The sequence below is a fragment of the Anguilla rostrata genome, chromosome 5, assembly GCF_018555375.3.
Source record: "Anguilla rostrata isolate EN2019 chromosome 5, ASM1855537v3, whole genome shotgun sequence".
NCBI classification, from domain to species: domain Eukaryota; kingdom Metazoa; phylum Chordata; class Actinopteri; order Anguilliformes; family Anguillidae; genus Anguilla; species Anguilla rostrata.
In genome coordinates this window covers 52682082-52698403 of record NC_057937.1, presented here as the reverse complement: position 1 = coordinate 52698403, position 16322 = coordinate 52682082, and the positions used below count along the sequence as shown (strand labels likewise).

The 16322-nt window shown below is 42.2% G+C and overlaps 1 protein-coding gene across 11 annotated transcripts in view; it reads left to right on the top strand.

Moving 5' to 3' along the window:
• Nucleotides 1-1911: 1911 nt before the first annotated feature.
• The window catches only part of LOC135255657 (serine/threonine-protein kinase BRSK2-like), a 114912-nt gene continuing 100501 nt past the window's right edge, over nucleotides 1912-16322 (top strand). The window contains exon 1 of one of the 11 annotated variants that reach the window (XM_064337129.1): nucleotides 1912-2060. Coding sequence is in view for 9 of the 11 variants with exons in the window: in XM_064337119.1 (XP_064193189.1) it covers nucleotides 2830-2920 (91 nt within the window). In the remaining 2 variants the exon portion in view is untranslated. Of the gene's footprint in view, nucleotides 2061-2426; nucleotides 2921-16322 lie in introns of those variants that run through there. The other 10 variants (XM_064337119.1, XM_064337121.1, XM_064337120.1 and 7 more) reach the window with 10 other exon arrangements.

Genomic DNA, 16322 nt, shown 5'->3' with positions numbered 1-16322 from the left:
TTAATTTTTTTTTGTCAACTGTCAGGTTTTGACAAATAGGAAGAATAGAATAAAATAAGTTTTGGCTGTCAATCACTCTCTGAAACATCATGACATGTAATCCATCTGTGCGCTTGAAGGCATCACAAACTGTAATACAACAGGGAGTCCTCACAATGCCTGTCAATCCATGTTAACACAGAAAGTGCAGTCCTCACAACGCTTATTGCTCCATGTTAACACACAGAGTGGGGTTCTCACATTCCCCAGCACAGCAGGTTCCCAGCATCTGTGATATCAAACATCAGGAGCCGTGACATTGGCACCTGTCCCTGAAACACACATGATCCCCAGACCACCAGAGTGTGAAATGAAAGTTTACAGACTTTCTTCAAAGAGATTTGGCCTTTTTTAATCTGATTTTTTTTTTTTTTAACAGATGAACAACTAATCACTTAAAATAAAACGAAGTCCCCAAACAGCAGCAAAACTTGTTTGATTCTTTCTCTGCACCTGCTGCAAGCTTTCACACAGTTGAACGCCCATAACAGCATCATTACGAACCACCCTCAGGGGGACAGCTCAGAAATGATGCTAATTTCATGCAAATTAGCGAATCTAGAATAACTTGTTTTGATGTTTCTGTCATGTGAATTATTGTAATGATTAGTACAACATCTTCAGAAATCACTGGCACCCCTTCATAGGAAACACTGAGGTTGATTGTCTGTTATAACCAATTAATATATCCTCCTGAGGCCCAGCAATTCAGTTTTGTCCCCAGCAGGGGATATTGTTCTCTGGTCTTAATCTCAAAAACCGAAAAAACCATAAATTCAACTTTGCTGAAACTTAAACTCCAAAGGACAGTTAATGAAAAGAATATTAATAATATTTTCTTTAAAAAAAATCATTTCAAATGTGTGAAATGTGTTTTTGCCATTCAAGACAATTGTGTTATAAAATAAAATACTTTATATAACATTATACTAGGGGTTTCAAAAGGATATGTATCCCCTCCAACCAACATGCCAAACATCATACAAACAACCTCTTGAAAACCACTTTTTCAGACTACACCTAAGCGTTCAATTAAATAAAATTACATTTAGCAGTTTTTAGGTACTTTCTAGAATCTAGATGATCCATGGCAAATATTGTGGTGATCCGTTCAACAGCCTAGGAGTTTCAAATGTGATTTTCAAAAAAATTTGAATATAGGGGGAAATCCAATGAGGCAGACATTTACAGGGGTGGGCATGTTCAGCTCGCCAGGACCTAAGGATTATGGGGAAAAAAGAATCATGTCTTTCGGTCAGTGGTTCCCAAACTCGGCCCTGGGGCATGCTGGTTTTCGTTCCAGCCACAATTGCAATCCAAGAAGTTTAACAGGATGTTAATTTTTCTTAATTAGGTACTTTTCGTGTTTAAAGGAATTATTTACCCTCTTAAACCACGTTTATGTCAGAAATAGCTTTGCACCCCATAAAGAATAAAATTCCCATGTTCATATTTTGTTATATTGCAAACAATTACTTAAAAAGAGTGTTTTTTTTTTTGTTGTTGACCAAACTAAAGACTGAAGGTCAATCATTATGACCCTAATTAGGGTGTTGAACAAACACATTTAATTTCTTTAATAATTTTGTCCATAAACCAGCGCAATGCAGGTTTGGATTGTTGCCATTTTGACTTTTAATGATTAATTATCTTCCAGTTGACTAGTTTTAGTGGACAGGTGTCCACACTTTCTCCAATTATGAGTGTACTGATTCACCGGTCTTTAATTTGATCAGTTAAAAAATAACTTACCTCCTTTTATGCATCTGTTTGCAATATCATACAATAAGCACAATATGAACATGGGAACTTTATTCTTCGTGGCATACATGGCTTTTTCTCACATAATGTGGCCTCAGATGGAAAATAATTCCTCTAATCACGAAGAGCACCTAATTAAGAAAAATTAATAGCTTGTAAAATTCTGAGATTGCAAACGTGGTTGGAACGAACACCAGTTTACGCAGGGGGGCACACACAGTAGTGTCAGAAGAATTGCACAGTCTTCCAGGGGTGGCACAGTAAGTGGAAAAGAAATATTTTTTCTTAAAGGGGGGCGATGTTCAATTAGATATAATTTTATATTTGCGACACTAAAGCAATACAAAATGGAAAATATCTTCATATACCCAAACTGAGACTTTTCAATGCCGACGGTACGGTATTTTAACAGCAGCTGTAAGTATCCAAATAACTCTTGAAAAAGCGTATTGCAGCTGAAAGTATTCGATATTCTCACAGACCACCTTAGACAAAAATATTGTATATACCCCTTTGTTTTGTTTTTTAACGCACGCGACTGTTAATTTAATCATTTACATTTTTTTATTTATTTATTTATTTATTTATTTAGTGTAACGAATGCATAAGGCTCTCAAAGACGGACTTGCACATTTGGGACGCGTAGCAGCCTGCTAATTGGTCGGAAACCTTGTCAGTCACCGGTTACTGCTGCGGTCCTCCTTCAGTCTACCGTGCTCTGCAAGCTGCGCTCTCTGGCGGCTCCACAGCACCGACGCTAGCAGAGAGAAGCCGCGCATGATCCCGAAACACAATGCTGTTTGGGTCTTAGAGCGCCTCTGTTCATCCGCAAAGGAGAAAAAGAACAGGGAAAAATCTACCTACACGTACTGCGAGCGAGAGAGGCACACCGACCGCAGGAAACGTCAAATCTGGGAAATAAATTAAATAATTGTTGGACGAGCAGAGAACAAGAAAGGATTGCGCTATTTTTGCGTTATTAACAGCACTTAGGTTGTACAGCAATCTTTATTTTCTTCAACCTTAAAAATGTCATCGTCTGGTAAAGACAACAGCGGTGCTCATGCTAATTACGTGGGACCATATCGTTTGGAGAAGACGCTCGGGAAAGGACAGACAGGTTTGTCTCTTGAATCATTTTAAATTGCCTTTCCCTTTCAAAGGTGGTATCGCTGTGTCCCTCTCCGTCGCAGCTCGCTGGTTGGTTATAATTGTTGAAATGTATTGCTTCGTATTTGGTGATTTTGGGATTATAACAGCCTGGGTTATTGGGTTATCGACAGTTTTGGGCTTGGGATTCTTATACTATTGCTTGTTGTGAATGTATTACGCTTGAGGTCTCCAAAGGACGAGCAACATTGTACGCTATTATTATTATTATTATTATTTTGTTTTTGCTCTGTAATTCTCTCTGGGGCGGTCTCCGGAATTCTTCAGAATTCAAGGTGGATTATTCTCATGGAAACTGGAAATCCGGGCATAGGCTATTGATTATATTAAGAAAATTAACTTATTCCCTGTAGTTGCGTTCGCTGTGCTTCTGCGCTTTGAGATATGTGCAGGCTATGAAGTCAGTGATTTTCATTTGCCATTTTTTGCTACAATTTCACATTTACTGGAGTTGTTACAGAGTGTTACGTTGTAAACCAATATTTTTAACAGAATATTCGAGGTTATTTTGCATGGCAATAATGTAAAAGTGTGAAAGAAATTATGAACACCGAGCGTAATATCCTGCAGCAGGTGCCGTACTGGTTTAGTTTATTGTCGTCATCATCAGTGATTACACTGTTAGGACATTCACAGGAGCAGCAGTCACACCGGAGAGAAATAGCCAGCTACGCCTTCATTTACACACAAATAAATAAATGTATATTTTAATTTACATCTTTAAACGTTTTGACTTTGAAAACTGCAGCCATTACGGATAAGACATAGCCTACATTATATATTTTAATATTTTAAAGTAGTCGAATATTGGCAATGAGTATGCGTCTCTGCGGTCGTAGAAGTTGGCATGGAGCAGCGAGGCAAAGTCTTGACCCAAACTGTTAGAGATGCGTCGCTGATTATAGCTACTCAGCGTGCTGCCTTAAAAAGAAGAATGTCCACTGCGCACAATGTATTTTTCTGTCCAGCTGATGCCTTGAACGCTTTGAATAGGCGTGTCCTTCCCTGAGCACCGCGGTTGGTATTTACTGTAACTCATTGTGTGGATTACACTTGTTTAAGGGTATTTAACTTTATTAAGGGTATGTCATTACCTGTATGTGTCCAATTGGACAACAGTCATTCGCCCGCACCACGGGCTCAAAACATTGAAAACAGCATCATAGTTTGAGTTCACGTAAATATTGCTGGTCTAGCCTATAATCGTCATGCATCGGGCTTCTATGGCTAGTTACAGATGGACAGAGTGATTGTTACGGTACAGATTAACGGTCACATAAAGATGACATTAAAAACTGGTTTAGCGTCTTTTTTACCGGATGTAGTCTCACTAAATACAAATGCTGAAGAACATAAACACTTTATAACCCCTCATTAAAAGCAAATATCCTCCTGTAGCCTACTGCTTGTACTGTTTTTTTTCGTCTTTCTTTCTATTTGGGTGGAATGAATGGTCGTGTTAGAAGTAGTCTGTGATAAAATGTTTAATCTTCCTTTCGCCCAAGTTCTGGTTTTGACCAGTGCAGTCAGAAATGGTCTTCTTTTGGTTTCTCAGTTGTCACGTGTATGAAATTTTCAAATTTCATTTGAGTATTTTCTAATGATTTTTTTTTTTAGGTTGAATTAAAATTTTTAAAGATAATTTACTCAGGTATTGGATGGTGGACATTTCATAAGATATATCACAGAAATCCATGTGCATAGTCTTCCGGAAGGGTTTGTTGATGTATTGTTTGGTGTTGGTTTTGACTGATTGTCTGAAAATGGCAAAGACTGTGGAAAGTAAATTAACATGAATTTATTTCAGTAAGAGAGTGTACACAGATGCACTGGCAGTATATTCAGAAGTTTAAAAACACATAGTAGCGCCGTGAGTGCATTGAGTAGTACATAAACACATTTTGAATAGGTTCAACATTGAAATAAGCACATGTTGGCACTGTGAATGTACTCCGCTGAATTAAACATATCTAAACACTGAATGTAGAGGTACTGAACTGCAAACATAGCAGGACTATGAATATATGTAAGAGAGCTGCAATGAGCATTTTTATGCACTGTGAGTATACATACTGAAATAACAGTTTATTAGTAGGTTACTGTGAGTGTGTTTAGATAAACTGGAAAAACCACTTGTCAGTACTGTGAGTATATTCAGATGTATGGAAGTAACCACTTATCAGTAGTACTGTGAGTGTATTCAGATATACTGAAGTAATGCACACAGTAGCAGCTCAAAGGCTGTTGATATGGTGTATTGACATGGGTGCTCAGGGTGCGTATGGGCCTCCAGTGTGGAGTGCGTTTGTGCTGGCCGCCTGCTTGCAGTGCTCTGGTATTTATAGCAGGGGCTGCAGGGCCAGGGCGATCAGGCTGTGCTGCAGGGAGCCGACTTCATTATGTGATTAGGCAGACGCGCACATGCCTCTCTTCGGGGCTCTGCGCATTTAATCCCCAGGTCAAAGTCACCCGCGACTAGCGCTCACGTGTGCTTGGGCCGGCGGAGCATGACCGCATCCGGGCGGGGCGGGGGGCGGGGGGGCCTCGTGGGGGTCGCTTTAATGGACTCGGAGGAAACTTGTTAAATATGTTTTGTGCTGACATGTGATGCCATTCTGGCTCTGAAGTGCCCAGTTTCCTGAGGTCTGATGTCATCCCCTCAGCACTTGTTTGTGAGGTTTAGATATATGGCACCCCTTTATAGAGAGCCATGAGCTTTTATAGGGTCGTGAACCCCAAAAGCACTCATAAACCATTTCTGCGCATCTTGTAGGCCAGTGCTACAGACCTCTGCCTAATCTGCACTACTGCACTATTGTTACTGTGTGTCTGATTTGCTGACTGCAAAATACATGGTAACTGGTGTCTAATATTCTACATTGTTGTCTTGGTGTAAGCAATTAAACTTCTCCATGGCAACCTGTCAGATGTCTGATAAAATGTTCCCGTGTATTCTGAACTCTGCGTTCCATTTTGTCTGAAGGGACTACAATGAATTAAGCTCCTTTTCAGAATATATTCATACATATACACAGTCTTGCTGAAATATGGTAAGACATGTTATATTTCATTGATGGCTCATACATAAATTCTGTATTTAGCAATAATAATGTTAGTGCAATACAAATTTATGTACGTTTAGGCATTAGGTATATTTATATAGTGAGCCGCTAAACTTGTTCATTCATGGGAGATCTTTAAACACAGGTTTTGAGATGGTGCCAGGAAATCGTTGAATTTTTAGAGGTCTGTTGCAGGTTTGTCTGTAGATTGTTGGAGCGTATGCAGATTTTATGTACTGCGTGCACTGAAAGGTTTTTATATGATAGTGGCTTATGAAGTATTTCAATTAAGTTTATTGCCTGTGTATTACCAAGTTACAGTGTATATGGGGCCTTTCCATTATAATGCAATAAATAGGTAATGCACGTCTGTTCTCTGTGTACACATTAGCCCATTTATTTATAAATTCTCTAAGAGAAAACTGGATGTTCTTCAGAAACCTCTGTGCTTACATCCTGGGTGCTGTGATTATCCAGGTCTCTTGGGTATAAGGGAACTTGCATAGAGTGGCACAATGGAAAGAACTGGTGCCTTGTAAAAGTGTGACTACTGAATGGTGTACAGTATCTACTGTACGTGCACATGTTGTGTTTTTTGTGGTTCCTTGCCTTTCTTTTAAATGTATTGCTTTATTGTGTTAGTGTAAGCATTTTGAGCCTGTCTCCTGAACAGCACTCCATTAGTTAATAATAATTATCTCAAGAATCATCCTTTTTAAACATTTTGACTTTTTCTTAGTGTTTCTGTCTGCAGGACATGGCCTTTTGGTCTTTATCTATAGGGGTGATTTCATTAGCCCTGTTGTGCGTTGCACCTATGTTGTCATCAATACATATTCCCCTTTACTGGTTCAAGGAAATGTAGCCGTCTTCTACTTATGTTCCCCATGATGTCTTTAACAGGGAAATGCTTGTTTAACCTCTGGCTTATTATCGGTCGGATGTATTAATTATCTCGAAGGAAACACTGCCTTTGTGGTGAATCATGACCTTAAACAATAATTAATATGTGACACTGTTTGTTTCTTGTCTCTGAACGTTGAGTAGAGAAACATTACCTTGTTGATGCTCAGCATTATCTAGTTTGTCATTTCCTGTTCTTGTGTTGCCTGGAAGCATGGTTGTGGTGGTTAATGTTTGGAAGGTAAGCACATTGATATTATGGCCACAACACACCGCCTGTGATTTTGATCTTATTTAACTGCCTAATGCCTGCAGTTCTGTTCTCTGACACTCCATATAGGTTTGCTCCAAGAGTTTGTCTATGGTGTGAGCTTGTATGTATATTGGCTTGGATTTGTTTATCACACTTTCTATATGTAATACAAATAGCATATAAACATAATAGATTAATTGCTCCCTCATTACAGTAAGATGATTCCCAAAGATTTTCTTGTTCCAAGATGTACTATTGTATGAACATATTTATTCTTGATTATAGCTTGAAGGAAAGGGCCCATAACTGATGTTGATACCGCATGAAAATTGCACTAGGCTATGCAAACTGGCCCAGTCAATGAGCCTTTCCCCATTTGCTAAAAATATGATTGGCTGAGATGTAACACCAGCTATGGAAAACCAAGCATTAAGCTTGGTTGCAGGGATTTTAAAACTCCCCTGACAGAGGTGTTCTTTTTTTAAATGGCAATGATTGCTAAATCGATAATGCGTTGTGAAAGTTTTTGCGGAGCACCTTTAATGGTCAGGTGAAATTGTGCATGCTTTTGACATCATCGCACGCTTCTGAATCTGATTTTGAAATACTGCATTGAGCCAGACTGAAGATAAGATGTATGGATGCACTAGTGTCATCTTTTCACCCGCGTTGTGGCGTCTTAATCGGACAGGTTAGTCCAGGAGGGAGGAAATGGCTGCTTTTGAACATGATCAAGAGTGCAGCATTTTATTACATGGCGGGAGACCTTTAGATGGAGCAGCATTCTCCATCTTGATTTGGCATGTGGATCAATCAGCTATACAGTATGGGCTCGCACATTTCACAACACCAGCGGAGTTGTGGGGCTGGACCTTTGGAAATGGAGAGAAATTGGGCTTTTCAAAAAAATGAAATCGGTTTTCCGGGCTGTGCAATTTATCGCCCAGCCAACTACTAGGCCTGTTATGTGAGTTCAATAGGGAGCACTGTTCAGTTGCCATTAAGGTAAGTTTTTTTTTTTTTTTTTTTTTTTTTGCCTGTAGATTTTTTTTTTTTCCCCCCTCACCTGTTCTGTGCAAGAAGCACAGATTAATTTCCTGTAGCTTGCATGGTCTGCATGTGGTGACCTCCCCGGTGCTGAATGAATTGCCAGTAATCACAAAATGGTACAGTGGCGACGGCTATTATTCTGGGCCCAGATGGCGTCTCTCTAATCGACTCCTCCAGCTGCACTTTCATGTGCGATAGGCCTGGCTCCTGCTATAACATGATGGAAGTAGAGCGGCTACGGTGGTGCAATTACCGCGGTTTTGTCAATCACCGTAGAAAGGAGCAAAGCTGTGAAAGAGATGCTTAAAAAATGAACTGGCTGGTGGATTTCGGGAGGGATCCCGAGGGGAAGCTGGGACACCTTGCCCTCGATCTGTCCCCCTCCATCCTGTCCAATAGAGGCGCAGCATCAAGCGTCTCCGTGGATACACTGACTGCTTTTCTGGGTCTCACCCGCAAACACAGGTGCAGATTTGGAGTGATAGTAACACTCGGGAGATGTGTGAGGCTAATACGTTGATATTTTGCTTTTTAAAGTAAACCGTTATTTTAAACTACAGTAGTTTAAACTACAGTTTCCCCTCTCGACTTAGAATTACCAGTTGTGCCTTTTGAGGGATTGAAGTGCCTTAGGAGTAGTCCTGGTCAAGTGTGTACACACCTTGTCCATGATGCAGTTTTACACACTACATTCCACTCTGTGCTGTAAGAGAGAGAGGTGATTGGAGGAGAGGGCTGATGATGACTGATGATATGTGAGGAGGGTGGTCATTTTATAAGATGGAGAATTGTAATTGCATTTATAATGTCTTCTTTGGACGGGGAAGTTTTTGTTGTAATAAACTGCTGGCTTGGTCTCCTAAGGAAACTGCTCCTGCCACATCCCCTCTGGACACTCACATTACATTACACAGCAGGGAGTGAGAGGAATTGGTGACCGTTCCACATTATTGTTCTGCAGTGGAGCATTTTTTTTTTTGCCAGGAGGGCATCTGTTTAATCCAATTGTTTTAGCCTCGGTGGAGCATGGTGTATTTCACCACACTTTTTCATGTTTGACAGTGATGTAGCGCATCAGTCCGAATGTTGAATGTTTGATTCATGTTGTTGTCGTTGTCGCTGTTGTAATTAAATTCCAGTGCTCAGCATTGGGGGAGGTAATGTTGCACCTCTCTCTGTCTGCATGATCACTCCCCCCCCCCCCCCCCGCCACTGCCAGCCCACTTCCTGCCCTCTCAGGTCTTGGCTCTCCTAGATGGCTGATTGGTACATGGGACCAGTACCTAACCAAGAGAACATGCACCTGAGTCTCTCAGAATGGAGTGTTTGGAGGTCACGTTTGGACCCAGCATCACCTGTGTGAGGTCAGATCTGAGTGCTTTTGAGGAGGTTTAGGAAAAGCAGCAAACAATATGTGTACGCCCTGTATTAGCCTTATAGTACCCCCCTACGAGGTGCTGCCGCGGGGGAAATTTCTGCTCGTTTGTTTGGCTGTTTACATGCCAATTTAAAAGCATACACTGCCAAAGTAACTGATGCAACTATGCAATATAACACACAAAAAATGACAAGTTATTTACATTGATGTCTTTTTTGTGGTATGCACACATTGGATTTAATGGAAAGAATACTCTAGGGATAGATATGAAATTACAAAAGTAGATTACAATGCAAAACGATATCAAAGATAAATAGGCATCATGTTAATGGACTGCAGTTATATAGTTCTACTCACAATCTCAAATTACTTTATAGAGTGAAGCTCAACCATGTCATCTTCCAACAATGTGTAGCACCCAGTGGTCAGAGCAGAGGACTGAAATATCTACAAAAAAAAAGAAATAACATGTTTCTGAAATACCCTCATCCAGTCCTGTGCTACTTATTCTTCCAAACCGTATCCCGTCCTTCGGGTCAAACAGCCGCTGAAACTACAGTGTACATGCTGGCATCAGTGTAGTGGCCTTTTGGTCAATATGTGCATCCTGTCATTCTAGCCACAAGTCTATAATAGCAGCTTTTCACAATGACTGCTCTCACCGCCCACTTCATGGATTTGTCCCTCCTCCCCGCGGTACATGTATGAAATCAGCGGCGTGGTAAATCAGACATGCCCGTCGGGGGAGCCGCATCGATCGGAGAAAACGCGCAGTTTGTATCAAATGATTTTCAGAGACTAATGATGGAGAAAGGGTTGAGGAGATTAAAAAGAGGGGAAGAGGGAAGGCGCGCTTCGCCGCGCTCTCTGCAGTCCGCCTGAGAGGCTGCTGGAATCAGCCATGCTTCCTCCTCTTACTGATGATGAATTAATGAGGTAGCTTCATCCCTGTGGAATGTCCTGAGACGGTTACTTCCTTTGGAGCAAGATCAGAGCCTCATGATCTGCTTTTTCAAGGTTGTGCGTCTGCATGGTCTGTTTTTTGAAGGTTGTGTGTCTGCATGATCTGCTTTTTGAAGGTTGTGCATCTGCATGATCTGCTTTTATAAGGTTGTGTATCTGCATGATGTTTTTTGAAGGTTGTGTACAGTAACTGTGTGAGCTGAAGATATTGACAGATTGCATGCAACAGATTTCAGAGTTTTCATACCTTTTGTACTGTGCTTTTACTGTTTGTGCATTTTATGAATGGCCTTGTATAATGGATGTTTTTTTGTTTTTTTTGTTTTGTTTTCTGGGATGCACTTAAAGCAGCAGCTTCTAGATTCAAAGCCTTATCAATTATGTGCTTTCGTTAGAGAATCCATGGGCGTGTTTTTAACTCGGACCCCAGTCTTCAGTTTTGCCTTCTGGTAAGCTCTGTGTAGCGGATGGTTGTCATGGTTTCTCCTCCTTTCCAGTCTGCGCTCTCCTCATGATAGTCGCTCTCTCCGTCGTGGCGCTCACAGCATGGCCGTCCTCCCATTGGGAAGCATTGACAAACACAAGTCTCTCATCTTTCTGTGATGAAACCAATCATATTAAAGCAGGGGTGAGCAATTCCATTCCTGCAAGTCCGGTGTGTGTGCATGTTTTCCTTGTCACCGATTACACTGGCCAAACGAGCTAATTAACTGAATACACTTGCTGGTTTAACTGCAGATTAGACCACAATAAAATGTTTAATGTTTGGACGCAGGGGCAGTCTTCAGCTGTCATTCATGAACTTATCAGTTATAATATCAGTTACTAAATGTTTGGGCTGATTAAATAATGAATAGCAGAAGTTGGCATGAAATCCAGAAACATATACGGCCCTCCTTGCCCAGTCCTGTTTAAGAGGATAGTCTTGTAATTATTCAGAGCTCCTGTAAGGCTAAATCAGCCTTTGGACTTTTGAACACTTCATTGTTGAAAATGCAGTTAATATAAAATCTTACAGTACCTGCTTTGCGCATTATTATGCACGCACACAAATGCACACACAAGGCTGTTATTTATATTACTCAAACATAGTATAACATACTCTAAGATAACATAAGCTCAGTGTTTTGATCGTGGTCCCATTTAAAATAATGCAGGGAGGAAGTTATTTGTGTTATTTCTGCCTGATTACTTCTCATACAGTTCAGTGCATATGTCATTTGCATAATTTGATATTAATTGGCAGCTTTTATGAGTTTGGACAAGTGAAGCCCACACAAGCATGTGTTTCAGTCATATTAATTGCTTGTCTGAACAGAGCTGATCTACTTTTTATCATTAATTTTTAATATATTTTTTCTTTGTAAATTTGGCATACAAGGTGGGGTTGAGCATGTCCAATTCCCATCCTAATTTATAATTGTCTGAAACCACAGCCGCATTCCCCCCAAAAAACACATGGTATCACCAGCTGCTTCTTTTCACACCTCAGACCTAAGCTTGCATATAGTGGAGTCAGAGGAAGACCTTCCATATGTGGCTTTAGTATGGAAGTATCAGTATCAGTCCATGGAAACCTGATCGACCAGCGGGTACCCTGGGCGACTGAAGCCTCACATACCCTAGGCAACACAATCGGCAACTGCGCATCACCCTATTGAGCTACTGGCCCCTGTCATTACTGCTGTGTTGGAGATTTGATCTGAGACCATGGGGCTCATCCATGCACCACAGCATGGTAGCTTAATTGAATGAACCACCCAGCAGCCTAGTCTATATTTTTAATGGGTTTAATGGGTTTTTTAATTGTTGCTCCGTCGGGTGCACTTTGAGCTGAGGGGGGAGGGGCCAAAGAGAGGCGAGGAGTCTGTCTCACATCTGAGGTCCTCTCTCAACTATGCGTCCTTTGTTCCCGTCAGACACCATGAGAGATGCAGGCATTTTTAGGGAGCTTTGAGGACAGTTCCAGCGCTCATGCGCTTGGAGGGAGTAATCCTGGAGTCGAACAGACGCTGGCTTCTGAAGAGGGACATGGTTCAGTCCCTCGCATCTTTCTGCTTGCACACGGTTGGCTTCATCCCCAAGCAGTCCAACCCCCCCCCCCCCACAAATTCAGGCTCAGACCCTGTGAGGAATAGTCCTGTAACCCTCTCCAAATCAGTTTATCAGGCTAATGTGGCCAATGTACATTTACATATTTATGAGAAGATTTGGCAACACAACAAGTGTGAGGTGGCTATGTGCTCAGTTACACAAAAGAGTTAATACCAACACCCCCTAATGAGTGTGTCCCATTACTCAGAAGACTGTGAATGTTGTCAGTCATGGAACCTGACTGTGTACCAGTCATGTGCTCCAGCCAAGTGTTGCTCTCTGGAAGTGGGATTGAGGTTTAATGGCCTCCTTTGTGTATTGAGTTGGTGTTACTTCCACCTCATTTGTGTGTCTCATTTCCTATGTTGTATACCAGTATTAATTTATGCTGAAACCACCTCCAGTCAGTCATCAGTAATGAAATATGACACGTTAATGTGTTTCCGACTCTGGTACATTATTCAGACTATAATTGCTATTTTATTCCCAATGTGGTCACAAGCGTTAGAGCCGCAAAGCGTATCAGCTTATGTGTTGGTGCTTGTCTGTTGACCTGGGTCAGTGCTGTTGGTGTCTGCTTTATTTTGAGCTGCCAGGAGAGGCATTTTCCTCTTCACTCCCTGCCTTTTTAACCTGTAGCTTCATTTAGGTCCCTCAAGCCGGTTGATTAATTTCCGCCTTTGACCTGTGGTTGAATTTCTGTCTCTTTAGCCTGTGGCTCAGTGCTGGTCTCTTTAAGGGAAAGTGCAGAATCACAGCAGAGGTGAAACTGTGACACTGCAGAACTGACTGCCAGCTGGGAGATGGCTGCTTAATCCTGGGGAATTATTTGAGCAGCTTTATTTATTTATTTATTTATTTTGTATCTGTTTCTTTATAGCTCAGCACTGTTAGGGTGGAATTCTATGGTTCCACTCCAAGTTAATTGTCTTTGCTGTTCGCTGTGTGACGTGTGTCTTACCCGTGTGGTAGTTTAATTCTGTGGTGTTTGTGGTGGGAGTGTATTACAGATGGAGAACAGTGGCAGTGGCCTTTAGTGCTCAGCTTTAGCCCCCCCTGGCTAGTACCCCTGTGAAGGGGGGGGGGGGCGCGTTGATGGGAACACCGTTTTGGTCAAAATCGAAATTGCTCTGCCCCTGTCCGTTAAAGGCGGTTTGGAGGTTTCCATGGCAACTCTGGGAGGACTCCACACCTGAATGAGCGGACTGGTGGTCTCTCCCTGGCGCAGGATTCCAGGGCTCTGCATGGGCTGGGGGGGGGTCTGTGCTGCACTATTGATCCCGACATCAGCCACTGAGCCAGAAGAATCCGAATGAGCCTCCCCCAGTCTCCAGCGCTCACGGGAGAGGCCCTCCGTGTCGTAGGAGAGAGAGAGAGAACTCGCTCTCAGTGAGCCGTTCTCTCCGTGCAGGCTGATTCGGCCCTCGCTCTCTGCTAATGGGTCAACATTGCCACTGCGATGCAGCTCTCTGCTTTTACCGTCTCATTACGGGCCTTGCCAGGGTGCGATGATTTCATTTTGGACTGAAGGAGATGCGCAGATACCCCACAGGTGGAGATGGGGAAGGTGAGCAGGGTCTGTAAGCGCATGTAAAAGCACCCTTTCTCATGGTAACTTTGGTAACCCTTCCCAGGATTCCACATGCACGGTTCTGCGCAAGAGAACCCAGCACCGGGAGAGCCAGCAGATTATTGATTATTCCTCTGTATTTGCTATTTGCACAAATACAAAGACCTTCAGTTTTCCTCTGTGGGGAAATAGCCTTTTTTTTTTTTTTAAACTTATCCCTTCCGTATATTCCAGATGCATTGTGTATGCCCTGGGGTCTGTGAGTGGGTAATTGCATGATGGTGTGAGCTCTGCGATATCAAGGCTGCGGGAATCGAACATCGGCAGCCCTCTTCCAGGAAATGAAATTTCACGGGAGCTCTTTTCAAAACAGCAGGAAATGTAAAACATAAAGATAATATTATGGACAGAAACATTTTTTTAATTGTCCCCTAAAAAGGCAATTAGGTTCAGAAAGAATGTAAGTGAAAAGTGCGTCGGATGGATGTGCTTCTAGGTTTATCATGTAAATCTGGTAATTGCTCATAAAAAGGATTTGTACCACATGCAGAATACCATGGTTATAAGATTGGAAAAATGTATTTTAGACTCATACAATTAGATAACTGCTTATAGAAAATCTAGTATTAATGTGTTATAGACATTGCTGTTGAAACCTTTGTCAGTTTGTCAAAAGTGGTAAAATGCGCTCTTTGGTCTATCGAACGAACTCTTCTCTTTAAAATGAACATCACATTGAGACGGACTTGCTTAACCGAGACGCTGAAAAACTTTTTTTGTTTTGTAAAAATTAAGAATATTTCATTTCGCCGAGAACAAAAGATATTTACTGTTCTGTTCAACAACTTTTCTTGTTTTTTAATGTTGTGGGAGTGCCCAAAGCGCCGGAGCTATTTTTGTGATTGTTATGTTCCTTTATTTTCGGCGTTCGTGCCCCTGGCCGTCTCCCGCTCGTTAATTCAAAGCCTCCTCGGTCCGCGCGCTAATAAGGGCTTGATAAAATATTAAACCCTTGTATCCTCCGGAGGTGAGTTTGGGATCCTGTCGTCTGCGTGTTCTGGAGTTTGCGCCTCTTCCTGTCCTGTTCTCGCCCTCAGCTCTGCCAGGTAGAAGCAGTGCAGATCCTCTGTTCTGTTTCTGCGTTTCAAAAGCTTTGCGCCGGCGACCGTTGTTCATGAAATCGGCGGTGTCCAGCTACATTGAAGACGCTGTCTGGAGCCTGGCCTTGATTAAATTAAAATTTGTCCTTCACATTGTCTGTCGATGTCGTGTGTGTATTAATTCTGATGCTTGCTTTGTGAGTTAAATCTGAAGATTAATGTAGCCTGTCTGTGTGCCTGTACAATTTTTTCTTTGCAAGGCTGTATTAAGCCTTTGCCATAGTATTCCAATTACCATGCTCCAGGATTGAATCAATTCTTCAACGAAAACATACAGTACACCTCCAAACCACCACAAATATCGAAGACGGCTTGTTACCTGCTCACGGACTGTGGTACGAGTCTGTCCAGGAGTGCACTACGACAGCCCTCTGCATGCAGCTACTGTATATAAAAGGACCACAGTCAGTGTAGGTTTTTACTCAGTAGTTTAACTTTGAAGTTGAGCTCTTGCATGTTGCGAGGTTCTTTGTGCAGGTTGTGATCTCCTGTGTTCAGGGTTTGCCTGTGGGCTGGAGAGAGCTTCATTATCTCTGTGGCCAGAAGGAATGTTGAAGTGGCCATTTTCCACTCGCCGTCTTTCCTCTCGCCCCAGTGCTCTTCCCCGAGCGCGCTCCTCTTATTGGTGTGAAGAGGCAGGGAACGGCCGCTCTCGATTGGCTCTTGGTTGCATTAGCGCATGGAGGGCATTGTTGCAGTCGCCGAGGGCTCTTGATTGCTCTTCAGGTCTGCACTTGAGGTGCGGAGGGCACCCTCTGTGGCACTCTCCTTGCAAATGAACCTGCACAGAGCCAGCTGTCCCTCATACAGACAACACGTATAGAAAAGCAGCATGAGCTCATACTGTACGGGATAGTTGTAACAGCACATACCGTGGGGGGTAGTTATTAGTGCTCATGCATTGGTGGGTGGTTATAAC